The sequence below is a fragment of the Phragmites australis genome, chromosome 5, assembly GCF_958298935.1.
Source record: "Phragmites australis chromosome 5, lpPhrAust1.1, whole genome shotgun sequence".
Lineage (NCBI taxonomy): Eukaryota > Viridiplantae > Streptophyta > Magnoliopsida > Poales > Poaceae > Phragmites > Phragmites australis.
The window spans coordinates 1,673,792-1,690,894 of NC_084925.1; the positions used below are offsets into that span (position 1 = coordinate 1,673,792).

The 17,103-nt window shown below is 45.9% G+C and overlaps 1 protein-coding gene across 1 annotated transcript; it reads left to right on the top strand.

Annotated features, from left to right (window-relative positions):
* Positions 1 to 1,868: 1,868 nt before the first annotated feature.
* LOC133917300 (uncharacterized) lies at positions 1,869 to 2,324 on the top strand. The gene has a single exon (XM_062361209.1). It carries the CDS (start codon positions 1,869 to 1,871, stop codon positions 2,322 to 2,324), a length of 456 nt encoding a protein of 151 aa, XP_062217193.1.
* Positions 2,325 to 17,103: the final 14,779 nt, after the last annotated feature.

Sequence of the window (17,103 nt, forward strand, 5' to 3'; positions counted from 1 at the left end):
TGAATAAATGGGCAAAAAGTAAGCTCCCCAGCTTGCAGACTCCGAGTACTTCAGAGTTTCGGACCACAGATATCAGCTTTTGCCAGACTTCACCATCGTCTAGCAAGAATCAAGGTCGAATGTTCTTTTTTTCTGTATTGTTATTGTTCTTCTACATGATTTGAAATCACCGCACCAACGTTGCAGTCAGTAAAGCAACAGCACACTCCTCGCAAAAAGAAAGAAAGAATTGTTCTTCTCAGTAGGTATTTTTTTCAGAAGGATTCAATTGAACATTGTGGGTTTCATGATCTGATCTGCCTCTGGATCAGGGAGAAGAATGGAGGGGAATAAGAGGATGGCAGTTCTTGCTGCCTGAATGCTCATCCTGCTGTCAGGCCGAGTACTGCAAGTGGCCGGCGTGTCATTGTTCTGCGAGTGTTACCGGAACTGCTACCCTGACTGCAGGAAGAAACCACCCTCCGGTGTTCTGCACGATCAGTTGCGGGGCCGACTGCGCCGGCATCCCTGAGTTGGCTGCCGCCGGTAGCGACTGCAGGGAGATCTGCCTGGCCTTCATCGGCTGCGGCACGGCTGTGACCGGAGATGGTAAAAACTGACAAGCACTTGCATCATGGATACATTGGGCTGTGTAATATTTCACTGAATGACAGCATGGTAAGAACCGAGAAGCACTTGCATAATGGATTCATGGGGCTGTGTAATATTGCACTGAATGCTAGCCCCATCCCTGAATGGATTCAGGGCCAGCTGATGCTGATGCTGATGCTGCAGTTTGCGTGAACGGCCGCGTCAGTTACCGGGGACTGTACGCCAAGCGCATCTATGATGCTGTCTGTCCACTCTCCACGCTCAAGAAGGAGATGGTTTGCGACGATCAGAATATGCTGCAATGCCTGCCTGCAAATAAACAAAAATGCCTTGTGAGATTGACCAAGCTTACAATGGGTCTATGGTTGCAAGCCGCACTTAATAATAATAATAATAATAACCAGAAAACGTTCTACCTGATAATAGTAATCGCATGTCTGCTCACTGTTGAAGGGTCTAGCTAGTTACTATCAATCTCATGTGTTGAGTGCGGACAGAATGAAACCTGTGCAAGCAGGCAGGTGCGAGCCGTCAAAGAGAGCTCGTCGTTTCAACCACCTCGTCTGATCATGGAACTCGCTGGAATTGGTCGGAACTCGAGCACTACGGCGTCTGTCTCGATGAACCTATCAATCTCATGTGTTGACCGACCGGCGACCGGCATTGTCGTGGGCTCTCTCTCGTGTGCACCTTGGTGTTTGGGTGCAGTAAATAGGTGTTCCGGACTGGTATGCTAAGTATCCGAATGTCCTATTTATTAGGTTAGAGGTGTCACATAAGTTATTATATATGATAGATCACTGAAAACAAAATTTAATCGGTGTCCTATGTACCATCACTACGTGAAAAAACCTATAGATGATGGATGATAATCATCATGGGTGACGGATCTCGTCATTAATAGCTAGTTATAAGTGACAGGTCGTAACCGTGACCATTCACCTATGAGCATCTCTCATGTGATATGCTAGAAAGAATGACATAAGTGATGGATAAACTCTTAACCCGTCATTTATATCCACCACCAATGTAGCGCAGAGAATTGTTAGCAACATGCACGGCTCCGCCTTGTCCACATTCAACTTCCCTATGCTTTAGCTGGTCAGTTACTTAGGTAGTTATGCAGTTAGCTGATTTAGTCTCGGTTGTACATGTATTTATACACCAATCCATCGATAAATACAAGGTGTGTCGCAATCCTTGCCTTCTCAAGTCTCTTACATGGTACCCGCGTACCCTCGATCCTACACTTCCGCTGCCTTTGACCTCTCGCCGCCATGAGCACCTCCAACGACGATGACTCCGGCTCTCCCCGCGTCACTGGCCTCTGGATCCAAACCACCCCTGCTCCCCCCTCTCTCGTTCATGGCATCAACATCCTCTCGCGTGTCCCAATTTTCCTCGACCTCGACGAGGCGAACTACACTGCTTGGGCTCGTGCTTTCTCTGTTGTCTTCGGCCAATATGGTCTCGACGATCATGTCGATGGCTCGCCGGCCCAAGGGGACTCTGACTGGGTGCAGAACGATTGCGCCATCATCTCCTGGTTCTACAACCGCATCGCTCCCGAGCTCCTCAGCGTCGTCTCCTCCGACGACACGATCTACTCCCTCTGGGCTGCCATCCGCGACCTCTTCCGCGACAACCAAGACACCCGTGCCGTCTACCTCGGTGCCGAGTTTCGTTCCTTCTTCCAGGGTGACTGTCGGTCCTTCAATATTGCACCCGCATGAAGGCGATGGCCGACTGCCTTGCCGACCTCGGTGCTCCTGTCTCCGACAAAGATCTGGTCTACAACATCCTTCATGGCTTCACCCCAAGTCTGCATCCCTCCATCCTGCACCTCACGGCGCGTGATCGGCTCCCCTCCTTCCTGAAGGCTCGATCCTTTCTTCAACTCGAGAAGTACCGCATCGCAGAATCCGCTCGTCTTCAGGCGGCCGCGGCGCTCTTCGCTCAGGCTCAGGCTCACTACGGCACTCGACCTCGCGCTCCCCATGCTGGCGCCATGGCCGGCTCCACCTCAACCAACACCCCGCGCCGTTCCTCGCCTTCTCAGCAGTCGAGCAACAGCAAGAAGAAGAAAAAATCTTCTTCGGCTGGCTCCTCCTCTGACGATGCGCGCGCACCGTCCGCACCCGTCGTCTCGCCTGCGTTCTGGCCCAGTATCAACCCGTGGACCTGCGTGGTCCAAGCCTGGCCAATGTAGCTGTCGGCGCGCCCTGCATCTGGTGCTAGTGTCGGCGCCGGCCTTCTCGGACCGCGCCTGCTAGGATCGACGCCCCAGGCTCACATCCTCAATAGCGACCCCGGCTCCTCAGCCTCGTCGCAGCTCGACCCGTAGCTCTTCGTCGCCATGACGAACCTCTCCGTCCAGCACCAGTCCAATGGCGGGGACTGGTTCCTTGATGCCGGTGCTCCTCCCACATGGCATCCGGATCCGGTAACCTCTCCTCTCTCACTCCCCACACTTCTCCTTCACGTATCATCATGGGTAATGGCTCGTCTCTTCCCATTACTCACACCAGTTCGGTCTCTCTCCGTGCCTCCACTACTCTTCTCCTCGACAATATTCTTGTTTTTCCCTCCTTAATCAAAAACTTAATTTTTGTCCGTGCTCTTACTCGTGATTACAATGTTACTGTCGAGTTTGACAAATTTGATTTCTCTATCAAGGATTCGCACACGACGAGAGCAATTCTCTAATGTGATAGTGACGACGACCTCTATCCCCTACGGTCGGTGTCTCCCTCTAGCTCGCATTGCCTCACCACCACCACCGCAGATCTTTGGCACCAACGCCTTGGCCATCCAGGGCACGCCTCTCTTCATCGGATTTCCAATTCCTTTGATTTCTCTTGTAATAAAGATTTGTCGAGCACCTGCCATGCATGCCGCATCGGCAAGCATGTCCACCTGCCATTTCATCCCTCTACCTCTCGCACTTCATTTGCTTTGCAATTGGTTCATTGTGACGTCTGGACTTCACCTATGTTAAGTATCTCGGGTTTTCAATATTATCTTGCTTTATTAGATGATTTTACCCATTATGTGTGGACATTTCCGCTAAAATGCAAGTCTGATGTTGCCGCCACCATCTTCGCCTTCCATGCGTACGTTCACACTCAATTTTCTCGCCCAATCCTCGCTTTCCAAACCGATAATGGGCGCAAATTTGACAACGCGGCACTGCGCTCCTACTCTCGTAATAGCATTCTTCTTCACCTATCTTTTCCATACACCTCTCCTCAAAACGGAAAGGTTGAATGAATTTTGCGTACTTTGAATGACAGTGTTCACGCTTTACTATTCCATGCTTCCATGCCTCTCACGTTTTGGGCCAAAGCACTTCACACCTCCACCTATCTCCTAAATCGCCGGCCATGCAAGCCTAAATTGCTCGCTTCGCCATACGAGCTTTTGCATGGCTCTCCACCAGACTACAACGAGCTACAAGTCTTTGGCTGCTTATATTATCCTAATACTGTAGCTACAAGTTCTCACAAACTTGCTCCACATTCAGTTGCTTGTGCTTTTCTTGGTTATCCACGGGGTCAATAGGGATTCAGATGCTGCAACTTATCCTCGTGCCCCGTCATTACTTCACGACATGTCTACTTCGATGAGACGTGCTTCCCCTTCAATGGTGGCCCTGCCTTGTCGCTCTCCATCTTCTGTCGGTCCATGGACCTCTAAGTCACCCCTTCCTCCATCTCCTCGACCCACATCACCAACGCCTCCGTCCACTTCGCATACCACTCCTGGGTGCGCTGTGCGAACGATGTCCGCATCACGCACGCCTGGGTCTGCTGGTTCCCAGCGTCTCACCTCAAGCGCACCAGCTCGCGCGCAACAGCTTTGCCCACTTCGTCCATGGGCTCTACACGGCCTCCCCAACTCCCGCACTAGTTGGTCATCCAAAGCACGTCCACCCGATGACGACACGCTCACGCCTCGGCATACACAAGCCCAATCCGCAATATGCTGGTGTGGCCTCCACTTCCAACATATCGTCGATTCCCAAATCGATGCACACCGTTCTCCGCGACCCTCTCTGGAGCTCGACCATGCAGTCAGAATTGGACGCCCTTCAAGCCAACAACACATGGATGCTTGTCCCTCGCCCGGCTCGCGCCAATGTGGTCTCCGGCAAATAGGTGTTCCGTCACAAATTTAAAGATGACGGCACCCTCGATCATTACAAGGCTCGATGGGTGGTCCGTGGTTTCACGCAACGTGCTGGTGTCGATTACGGCGAGACTTATAGTCATGTCGTCAAGGCTGCCACCATGCGCACTATTCTCATGCTCGCTGCCTCTCGTGTGTGGCTAGTGCACCAATTGGATGTGAACAATGTGTTCCTCCACGGTGTGCTCGATGAGGAGGTCTTCACCAAGCAGCCCGTCGGCTTCGTCGACCCTGTGTGTCCTAACTTCATCTGCCATCTCTCCAAGAGCTTGTACGGTTTGAAACAAGCTCCCCACGCTTGGTACACTCGGTTTTCCTCGTTCATTGGTGAGCTCGGGTTCGTTCCCACAAGATCAGACACTTATCTATTTGTTCTTCGTCGTGGCGGCTGCTCGACATATCTGCTTTTATATGTAGATGACGTTGTCTTAACTGCTTCCATTGACGACATGCTGCGCCACGTTATCAACTCCATCAATGCCGAGTTCAAGCTCAAGGATCTTGGTCCTCTGCACTATTTTCTGGGCATTCATGTCACACAGTCCAGTGCAAGCTTCTTCCTTCATCAACAATAGTACGCGCTCGATCTGCTTGACCGCGCTGACATGATGGAGTGTCAGCCTTACACCACACCCATGGACACTAAGGACAAGGCCTCCTGCTCATCCAGCTCCCCTCTCTACGATGCATCATTGTAAAGCAGCCTCATCGGGGCCTTGCAATACCTCACCATGACACATCCGGACATTCAGTACACCATCCAGCAAGCATGCTTGCACATGCACGCGTTGACGGAGGACCATCTCGCCATCGTAAAGCGCATCCTATAGTATATTTGCAGCACAGCTCACCTCGGCATTTACCTGTGTGCCACCAAGTCACTCGATCTGGTGGCTTTCTTTGACATGGACTGGGCGGGCTGTCCAGACAACTGCCGGTTGACGTCCGGCTACTGCATTTTTCTCAGCGACGGATTGCTGTCGTAGTCCTCCAAGCGGCAAGCGAATGTTTCTCGGTCCAGGGCAGAGGCTGAGTACTGCACTATCACGAATGCTATCATGGAGTGCACCTGGCTTTGAAAACTTCTGGGTGAGTTCAACTGCACCACGGACAAGGCCACGGTGGTCTATTGTGATAACATCTCGGCACCATCGTCATATGAAGTATATTGAACTCGATGTTCACTTCGTCCGCAAGAAGGCCATCGTCAGCCAATAACAAGTTCTTCATGTTCCTACCGATCAACAGTTCACCGACATCATGACAAAAGGACTACCAGCAACCATCTTTGAGATTTTTTGCTCCAGTCTATGCGTCGATGGCAACGATGATGTCCACACTGCGAGGGGGGGTGTTAGCAACATGCATGGCTCCAACTTGCCCATGTTCAACTTCCCTACACTTTAGCTAGTGAGTTGCTAGTTAGTTGTGCAGTTAGCTGACTTAGTCTTAGTTGCACATGTATTTATACACCAACCCATCGATCAATACAAGGTGTGTTGCAGTCCTTGCCTTCTCAAGTGTCTTACAAGAATACATAAGTGACACGTAAAAAGATTACTTGTCACTTATGTGTAGGTTATCTTGCATGTTTGTCTGGTTTCCTAACTGCATCCTGGAGCATAGCCAGGATTTGGTAGTCATCTTCTCCCTGCAAATAAGAGAAACACATCCAAATCCATATCGACAAACACACTTATATAAGAACTCGCTTCATCATATAATCACAAAGGTTACAAAGTTCTAATCAATTCATTACAGAATCATAAATGTTACAAAGTTTCGATCAACTCATATTACATAAGACCTCACAACCTATGAATTCAATAGTGTAACTCGCCATGTGGGTTGATGACTTCAAACACCATGAACTCAATGATTCGTCATCGAATCTCCAGGAATGCATCGTCATCAAAAAAAGAAGCTGAAAATTTCTACATAATTTGACACGTAACCAATGTCATGTTACCATGGAATTAAACTAATTACTAAAATTAGTTATGAATAATCTTTTATTGAACTTACATCAGAGGATTTGATATCCTTTGCTTGGACCGTGAGGATCATGTTCCATGCAACAGAGAATCCACATTCATTGCCCTGTGGTTGGTGGTGGCACTGCTAAAAAGCAAATTTACTGTTAGATCAAAAGTAAAAAAAATAGCAACAGAGAGCATTTGGTATTCTGTTAGGTAGCATTTATCGCGAACCCAATCTTGTGTGTCAGTCTACATCCGGCTTTTTCGTCGTAGTCAGGATCAGCTTGAATGTACTTGTCAAAAGCCCTATATAAAGACGGATCGATTAGAGAGCATTTGAATATTAGAAAACTTAAATAGGAGAACTAAGACAGACAAAAATTACTTATCGAGGAGTCCTTTTATAATATTGTAATCACACTGTCTAATTTTGCCTTTTGGTTCTACTGGTCTTGATGAGTCGAGGTAAAACACCAAGTTCCACTTGAGGCAAATAACCAATAAGATTCAATAGCCACTGGAGTTGTGGGCGCCCATCAAGTAGTCCATTTTGAAATAGTATTGCATTTCCCTGGCCACATAATCCACAGCGTAGTTGGGGTGAAGTTGGATGACCGAGATTGTAATGGCCCCAAGGTCAAGAAATGCGATGGGCTCTTTGTTCTTCCTTGTTTCTTTCATCAAGTGTCTACAAGTAAGAACATAGTTGGATTAAAGACTTAATGGTATTAATTAATAAATATCTAGTTTCAAGGGAATTATAATGTGAAGATCCATAATAACGATACCTCTAGACCATTAAGGTTGAAGAGGTCGTATAAGTTATTGAAACCCACAATGAAGTAGCCATCTTTATTTAAGAAATGTCATCGTTTATACTGTATGACTATGGATTGGACATTAATGTCTCTAGAAGTCTGCATGTAGTAATTATGTTGGTCGACACATGCTTGTCCCGCCCTTGCTAGGTCATCCACCGTCATCATGGGCTTCCCATATTAGAATTTAATGTTGGTACTAGTTCACACTGCTCCAATATCCATGAACTTCTTCGCCGGTACAATGTCCTTCGACCTCTTCGACAGGTGCTTCTTAGAGCCTTCGTTCTCGGCTCCCTTTCCTTCTTATTTGGGCTATTTGGGGGAGACAACATTGGAGCTGAAAGCGAGGCTACCAGATGCGGAGGAGAAGATACTGAAGCTGCCTTCTCTGAAAGCTTCTCTGGAAGTGAGGGGCGCGACGACGCTGCACTTGGAGCTCATGCAGACCACGATGCACTGGAGACCATGATGTCGCCCCTCTTTTATATGGCACGATGCCAAAAAATTTTTTTTATCAAAGCACTTGTAGGAGTACTCGATAGGCTGATTCGATCTTGCAACCAAGTTGTGAACATTCGCATTTGTTGCCTCGCAACCCAAGCTTCGGCCTATCCTAGATTTTCTTCAAGTAGCATCTGCTTATGTTAATCGACATATGGGCACACTTCGCTCATTTGTTGCAGCACGAGGAAATGAGCTTGGTCGTATACCTTCAGATCAGGAGTTATTGCCATCTTCTTCAGGACCCCTACACCTGTGGGCCTTCCCTCATGGAGAAACATAGGCATATAAATTGGGTTATTTGGGTCAATATAATCAACAAACCACTCCAATGCCTCCTCCATCGTGTAATCCTGCACGATGCATCCCTCAGAAAAGGCTCGATTCCTTACGTACGATTTGAGAACTCTCATATATCTTTCGTATGGAAACATGTGATGCAGGAACACAGGGCCAAGGGTGTATCTCCTTTACAAGGTAAGCAGTGAGATGTACCATGATATAGAAAAATGATGGTGGGAAATACACCTCAAGAATATAGAGTCTCAAAGTGTTTTTTTTCTAGCTCTTCCAGCAAGTTTGAATCGAGCACTTTTTGTTCAATTGCATTGAAAAAAAAGCACATGCACAGGATAGCCTCACGAACCTTAATTGGGAGAATGTTCCTAATAGCTACCGCAAGAAGTGACGTCATCATCACATGACAATCATGGACTTCATCATGATGAAATTTATTTTCAGTTCTTTCACCGAAATAAGTCTTGCGATGTTGGATGAGTAACTGGAGGAAACTTTCACACTGTGTAAGAACTCGTAGAATTCTTTTTTTTCTCCTTTTTGGATATAGTGATAGCTATTGGGGGTAGGTGTTTTTCTTTGTCTGTATCATGTGCATGGAGCTCCAGTCTTAAGCCCATTTCTTCAAGGTCAGCTTGTGCGTTCTCATGATCTTTTCTTTTTCCTTAATTTGGGGCAAGGTGCCGATCAGATTCTCGCAGATATTCTTCTTTATATGCATGTTATCGATAGAGTGGCGAACACCTAATTTTCCTAATACTCTAGCTCGAATAGTATTGATTTCTTGTTCTACATTCCTAATTGTTCATCATCCTTGGAGGATCATTTTTGCTTGCCAAAGATAACATTGATATTCTTAACTTGATTATGGACATCTTCCTCACTGAAATGCTTTGGAGGTAACACTTTCTCCCTTGTGCAATCAAACTGTTTGTCCATGTTTCGGTACAGGTGCTTCCTAGGAAGAAAACATCAATGTAGCATGTGCACTATTTTCTTTGAGTTAGTCAACCTCACACTGCATGTGTCATCTAAGCAATGGGGGTAAGCTTCACCTTTTCTTTTGCTCTGATTTGATAAGTTACGAAGTGCCGACAGATCATTGATGTTGACGAACAACATGACGTGCAAGGTAAAGTACTCTTTCTTGTACTGATCCTAAACCTCGACACATTTCGACTAGAGTTTCTTAAGAACATCGACTAAAGGCCTGAGATACACATCGATATTGTTGCCAGGTTGTTTCGGTCCTGATATCAAGATCGACAATATAATGTATTTCCACTTGTTGCAAAGTCAGGGTGAAAGGTTGTAGATCAACAATACAATAGGTCAGGTACTATGTGAGATACTCATGTTACCGAATGAATGCATGCTATCTGTGCTCATAGAAAACCTAATATTTCTCAATTTTTTTTAGTGAATCAACCAAATGTGGAATCAATGATTTGCCACTGAGCGGAATCCATCAGGTGCCGTATCATTTCGTCATTCTTATGACCCTCCTTATGCCAACACACCAATTGAGCCTCCTTTCTGTTGAAAAACAAACGCTTCAGACGGGGAATTACAGAAAAATACCACACCACCTTCCTAGGATGCCCTTTACTTTTCTTGCCTCTGTCCCCATCACCACTATCATTTCTATGCTTATATCGATGGGTTCCATAAACATGGCATTGATCCAGCTATACATACTCTCCACGAAATAAGATACAATCCTGCTTACATGCATGTATTTTTTCTATTTTCAGTCCTAAAGGATAAATTATCTTCTTTGTGTCGTAGACGCCCTTGGGCACCAAGTTCCCCTCTGGTAGTATGTCCCTTAGCAGACCCAACAATATTTTGAAACTCTTGTCAGTCCAACCATGGGTTGCCTTCAGCTATAGAAGCTTTAGGGATCCACATGTACTTCTCCTTACAGTTAGGATAAAGGGGTGTCTTGGAATCCCACGCAGATTTCTGGAATTTAGCAAACTCATCATTGTTATACTCATCGTGCCTCTCGACATCCCGCTACATCTGGTCCTTATTCTTCACAAAATTCTCAAGATCATTATCATTAAAACATAATATGTCCTCGTCCCTGATATCATGATCCATATCACCGGGTGTAAGACCTTGATCCATACTGTCAGCATAGAGGCCCCGATCAATCTCTCTCTCGTTAAGGTCTTTCTTGTTATGTTTGTTCCAATATGTATAATTCTCTTTAAATTCACGTATGATCAAGTGTGCATGAACATTGTCTAGTTTTTGAACTTCTTATCATTCCTATAATCGCGACATGGACAATACATTGTCGTTTTACCATGACCTTGCATATCCGCCAAAGCAGCACTCATGAAATACTTTACCCCGCTTAGGTACTCCGGATAAGTTCGGATCTCAAGATACATTCAACTTCTGTCTGTCATATACAATATAAAAATATTTATTCTTAATTAACAATTACCTTAATTACATGATTAAGCATGTGATTAAAAATTCCATACAATTACACTAGATCTGTTGTATCTCACGGTAGATCGAGCAAATATAGTAGTAAATCTAACATAAATACAACTCACTTGTACTAAGATTTTGGATAAAGATGCAAAATAACCGATTACAACTCAAAGCACAACAAATCTACCAAATAGGGGTTAGAGGAGGAGAAAAGGGGGAGATGCAAACCTTCAAAGACCTAACACCAATTTAAACTTTAAATCAACAAAATATTAGAGAGTCCCTAGTGGAACTGGAGAAAATAGCTAGAATTGTGCGCACAGTACTATTAAGTATTGTTGGCCACGCACAGTAGCTGATCAAATCTTATAACAAATCTAAGTCATAAACAACGGATCATAAGATTACTCGTTATTTATAACTAGTGCAGAGAGTCTTGTCGCCTATGCCAGGTCATAAGTGATATGTCGTAATATGACCAGTCACTTATGATTAGTGCAGTGAAACTCGTCACTTATGATCTAATCATAAGTGATGAGTCTAGTTATAACTCGTCACCAACATAAGAAATGATTAGTAATATTATGACTCTTATCAGTGACAGATCAATATCTGATCTTGACACGATGTTATATAAGTGACAGATCATTATCTGATCTTGACACGATGTTATATAAGTGACAGATCATTATACGATCCTTTTTTTTTTTTGGTCTATTTTCACATAGTGCATATCGACATATGGTGGATCTGTCTCTGTTTGGGTTGAAGAATCGGAGGTGATCCGTTTCAGACCTAATTTCAGGCTAGCTTTTTTTTATAAACACAAGTAATCGTGCAGATATGTGTACCGCAGTAAGTAAATGTTCATAAATATGTAACCTCTCTGAACTTCTTCATATTTACTTGATACGTTTCCAAATCAGTCAAGGCATCGCGATCTCGCAAAGAAGATTTTACGCTCTATATATAAATATGTGACCTCTCTGAACTTCTTCATATTTACTTGATACGTTTCCAAATCAGTCAAGGCATCGCGATCTCGCAAAGAAGATTTTACGCTCTATATATGTTGAGTGCGGCCATTGCTCAGGTCCAGTCTGACTATCGTACAATTCCATGCATTGATCTAGCAAGTCAGGGTAAATTGAGATCCAAATACGAGGGGCAGCGGTGGCGCGCGGCGGCTTAGCTATGAAGGTCATCTTGTTCGTTGTGCTGTTTGGATGCCTAGCATTGTACGCACAATGTAAGTATATATCTTCTCTACTACATAAAATATAAGTTAGTTCTCATGTTACATCTTCTTTTTATACTCCTCCCATCTAATTAAAAATCTTAAATTTGAATAATTTATCAATTTTTGCTATCCACATTTGTCCTTCAACTTTCTTATCTCGTTACCGACTACGGGTATAGAACTTGTTTTACTAATAAAAATAAATCAGTATCACTCCCGACGTATTTGTTCGGCAGCTCTTTTATGACGCATCTATATCTTTATACTTTAAATTTATACTTGATGTTACCGTATCAATTGTTTGTGTTTTTGTTGCAACGCATGAACATTTAACTAGTATATATATCATGCACATTAATTCTTCTCTTCAAATGTCACCAAATTTACAAGTAAATGTGCTGGTATTATGTATCATACTGATGAGCAAAAATATTGACAGGTCGTCCTCAGCTGCTCGAGGTCAGGAGCTACCCGAAGAGTCGTCGCAACACAAGTAATTACCATACCGAAGCCTTTTGCCCGTCACCACCAACAACAGACGATGAGAGGGAGGGCAAGTTGGTACTGATATTTTGCACCAAGAAATGTGTTTGTGGATTTAGTGAGATCTGCTATTGCTGCCAAAACCAAGATCCGAATAAGCAAAGATGTTTCAGCGAGCAGGACGAATGCAAGGCCAACTGTCCCGTGTGCAGGCCCGAATGTCCGCCTGAAACGGCAATGGATGCTCAACCTCTACACGCAACAACGAATACTACTACCTCATACAAATAAAGAGAGAGGTTGCATGCATTGTTTGAAACCGATATACAATGAAAGAAACGATGCATCTGTCATCGGCCGTATCGGTTTGTCCTTAAGCCATGCATTTTGGTCATTGTTTAGGCCGTCCGATTCTTCAATAAAATTCGTGCTCCATTGCTAGTTTGCCTTTTGTCCCTGTATTTTTTCCATGTACTTTTGCTTTGATTTTTTCCCCTTTTTGCCTGCTCAAATGTCATGCCTATCCTTCTTTTGTCCCTGGAGACGGCGTGATCGAGCGAGGAATTAAGCACACGTGGCAAATTTAATTTGGTGGAGCTGCTTCTCATCTGTTGGCCGGCGACGACCTTCTCAGTCCATGGGATCCGCTTCCATGCCGCCGTACGTCCACCCTGTCTTGCCGAGAGAGCTTCGATTCTCAGCTGAGGAGTGAGGACTATGCCTAGTCGCATCATCCAGCTGAGGATCGACGGCAAGACTGGTCGCCGGCCGGCCGATTAAACGGAACTCCGCGACGGGAGATAGCACGGCACACATGTGACAGGTCAGCTCACCAGCATGCAGCTAGCACGTATAGTACGTACCATGCCAACCCAGCTGGTTAATTGGATATCGTGGTATATTTTTTTATAAAAAAAATAACATGGGCCATTTTATTTTTTACTTGTGCATGCAAACTCCAAATCAAATAACGTATCTTGGTGATTGTCCATACCATGTACAACCTTGCAGATTGCATCTACACAAGGAAATTGATCAAAGTCTCTCGTCATGCATGTATGTACCACGATAATTTTTTGATATCCAAATTATATACCACATCTCGCGGATCCATCGTGTATGGTAACGTATTATTCCAAAAATATGTATGTAATATTTTTTATCTTCTTAATATTTACTCGATATGTTTCCAAGTTAGTCCACGCATGCATCTTGCAAAGATTTTACTCTCTCTCTCTATATATATATATATATATCGAGAGAGCTCTCTGATCTTCTTCACGAGGGAGGCCATTGCTCAGGCCCAACCCGACTCTCAAACAGTAGTTCCTTTGATCTAGCAAGAGAGAGTATATATATATATACGGTGAAGATCCAATATGAGGAGCTTAGCATATGTGATGGTTATCATCTTGTTCGTTGCACTCTTTGGATGTCTAGCATTGCATGTACAATGTAAGTATATATACATCAGGATCTTTCTTGTCTTTCTGTAACTAATCTATATAATTTACAATGAATATAATTGTACTGATGAGTATAAAATATCGATCGATAGGTTACCCTCGGGCGCTCGAGGTTGTCAAGAGCACAAGGGGGAGCTACCAAAATATTCCCTCGAACACGAGCGATGATTACCATACCGAGTTCAGGTGCGATTTACCAGACGTAGATGATGAGAGCAAGTTGGTACTGATATTTTGCACCCAGAAATGTTTCTGCCATGGCAACGTCCCCTGCTACTGCTGCCAGAACCAAGATCCGAGCAAGCCAGAATGTTACGACGCCTGGGACGATTGCAAGGCCAACTGCCCCGTGTGCAACCCCGAATGTCCGCCGGCGCCGCCGCAAACGGCAACGGATGCTCGACCTCTACATGCAATAACGAATGCTACCGCACACAAATAAACAGAGGTTGCATGCATGCATGGTCGTGAAATCTGTCATCGGATCGGTTTGTTTTTAGGCCATTTTGGCCATTATTTGGACCGTCTGATTCTTAAATAAAATTCGTGGTTTCGTTGGTGGATGTCGTGTCCTTCCTCTTTTTTCTTTTGGTTTGTCACTGGAGACGGACCAAGCGAGACGTTGGTGAGGCAATTTCTGTGGAGTTGCTCGTCTCGTCGCCGGCAAGCAGCTTCTCAGTCCCTGGCATCTGCTTTCGCATCGCCGCCGTCCGCTGTCACGCGCCGCATCACCTACGGGCCGACCAGCAACCAACACCAGGGACAGGGTAGAGCAGCAGGGGAGTGGGTAAATTTCACACGTGCATGGAGATCTCTAGTGAGAATTTATTTATTTATATATTTTTAATTAAAAAATTGTAGAAATATGCGGTGATTTTGAAAATTTGCAAAAGTAGACGTTTTTTGTCTGTTCAGTGAGCGAGAATTAAAAATCTCCTAATAAACAGGCAATAGGTTGACGTCAAAGGCAGCTTGGACAGGGGAGGGTAGCAGAGGCACAAAGGGTGAAGCTAAGATTGAACAATAGGGGTGCATGGAGAGATAAATTTAAATTGGTTCTAGAAGATACAACATTGATCCTTGTTAAAATCTCTTAATATTGATTAATATATTTTTGTTCTTTAGAAGAACAAAATTAATATAGGTATTGTGATGAATCCATATTCTATAATCATCATAAAAGATTTTTTCTTATTCATACATAAATTCACGCATGGTAGTAAATTTATGACCTTTCATATAATGGATGGTGATATATATTCATTTAACGATCTGATATTGTCTTTGTTAGTTCGATACAGACCTATCGTGGAAGTTGCTAAAAATCTATATGTCGGTGATATGGGAATCAAGGGTCCCCGAGTCCCAAGGTCAGGACAGCAGAATGTCACGTGGCGCCTTCCCTCAGGGACTATTCTCCCCGAGGTCCGAGAAGACCAAGTTCCAGGAGAGGGCGCTCGGGGCCATGAACAGTGGTCCCCGAGTACCCGAGTTCCCTGAGGACCCGAGAAGTACAAGTTCCGGGAGAGGGCGCTCGGGGCCATGAACAGTGGTCCCCGAGTACCCGAGTTCCCCGAGGATCCGAAAAGTACAAGTTCCGAGAGAGGGCACTCGGGACCATGAACAGTAGTCCCCGAGTACCCGAGTTCCCCGAGGACCCGAGAAGATCCAGTTCCAGGATAGGGCGCTCGGGGCCATGAACAGTGGTCCCCGAGTACACGAGTTCCCCGAGGACCGAGAAAAGACATATCCGAGAGAGGGCGCTCGAGGCTACGAACAGTAGTCCCCGAGCACCCAGAGTTCCCCGAGCACCCGAGAAGTACAAGTTCCGGGAGAGGGCGCTCGGGGCCATGAACAGTGGTCCCCGAGTACCCAAGTTCCCCGAGGACCCAAGAAGTACAAGTTCCGGGAGAGGGCGCTCGGGGCCATGAACAGTGGTCCCCGAGTACCCGAGTTCCCCGAGGACCCGAGAAGATCCAGTTCCGGGAGAGGGCGCTCGGGGCCATGAACAGTGGTCCCCGAGTACCCGAGTTCCCCGAGGACCGAGAAAAGACATATCCGGGAGAGGGCGCTTGGGGCTATGAACAGTAGTCCCCGAGCACCCAGAGTTCCCCGAGGACCTGAGAAGCCCCTTGCCGGTGAACCCCACAAGGGCTCAGCGGTGAGGTATCAACTGGTGAGAGGCCCGATGCTGCATTTAAAAGGGAGCGCGACCTGTCACTTCCAACCACTCCCCCCACGCCTGCTGTCAGTCCCTGCCACTGCCTGGCAGGGAAGCGTGGGGACATTTAATGCTGCGGGTCCCATCGCGCGTCATCCGGCGCGCCTTGGGATATCGTCGCTGGGCTCAAGGCATATCGCCTGACACCCTGCTGTGTCAGGCCTGCTTTGACCGAGCGGGTACGCGGGGTTGCTCGGTGGCTGCCCGGTGGGCTCCCCTGCTGCACCCGCTGAAAAGTGGCATGATGACGACAGGACCGGTCGGAGACGCATTTTTTAACCCCCCGTAACATTAAGCTGTAGCCCATGATGGTTGCTTTCCATTTATGGCTCATAGGGACTCGTGCCCTCCTTTCTGGGCACGCCAAGCCCCCCCCCCCCCCCGACGGTATAAAAGGAGGGGGTGCACCCTGACGACAAAGGGAGAGTTTTTAGAGTCTGAGAAGTCTTAGAGGCTCTGAAGACGGAGACAAGTTCAAGAAGTTCAACAGACAAGCAAATAAGCTAGCGAAGCCGAGCAGAGGCTCACGTAGACCGAAGCTCTAGACTTAGACAGAAATTCTTGTAACACAAGAGATCCAGATAAAGGCATTTCCAAAGCATTTATAGCATACACACATGAGTAGGGTATTACGCTCCGTGCGGTCCGAACCTGTCTAAAATCCCCTAAGCATTTATTTCCTCTAGCATCCGATCATCCGTCCCACCTGCATCTCCCATATACTCTCATTTAATTCTCGTACGAGGTAGATTCAGAATCATCCCCTCGGCCGAATCTCAAAGGGGTCCCTCCGGATCCCCGCTTGAGGAGTTCATCCTCTGACACTATATAACTAAAAATAACTAGAGCTCAGGTAATAAAGAGT

Excerpts from the sequence above, each read along its gene's own strand:
- LOC133917300 (XM_062361209.1), top strand. The coding sequence starts at position 1,869 with ATGAGCACCTCCAACGACGATGACTCCGGCTCTCCCCGCGTCACTGGC.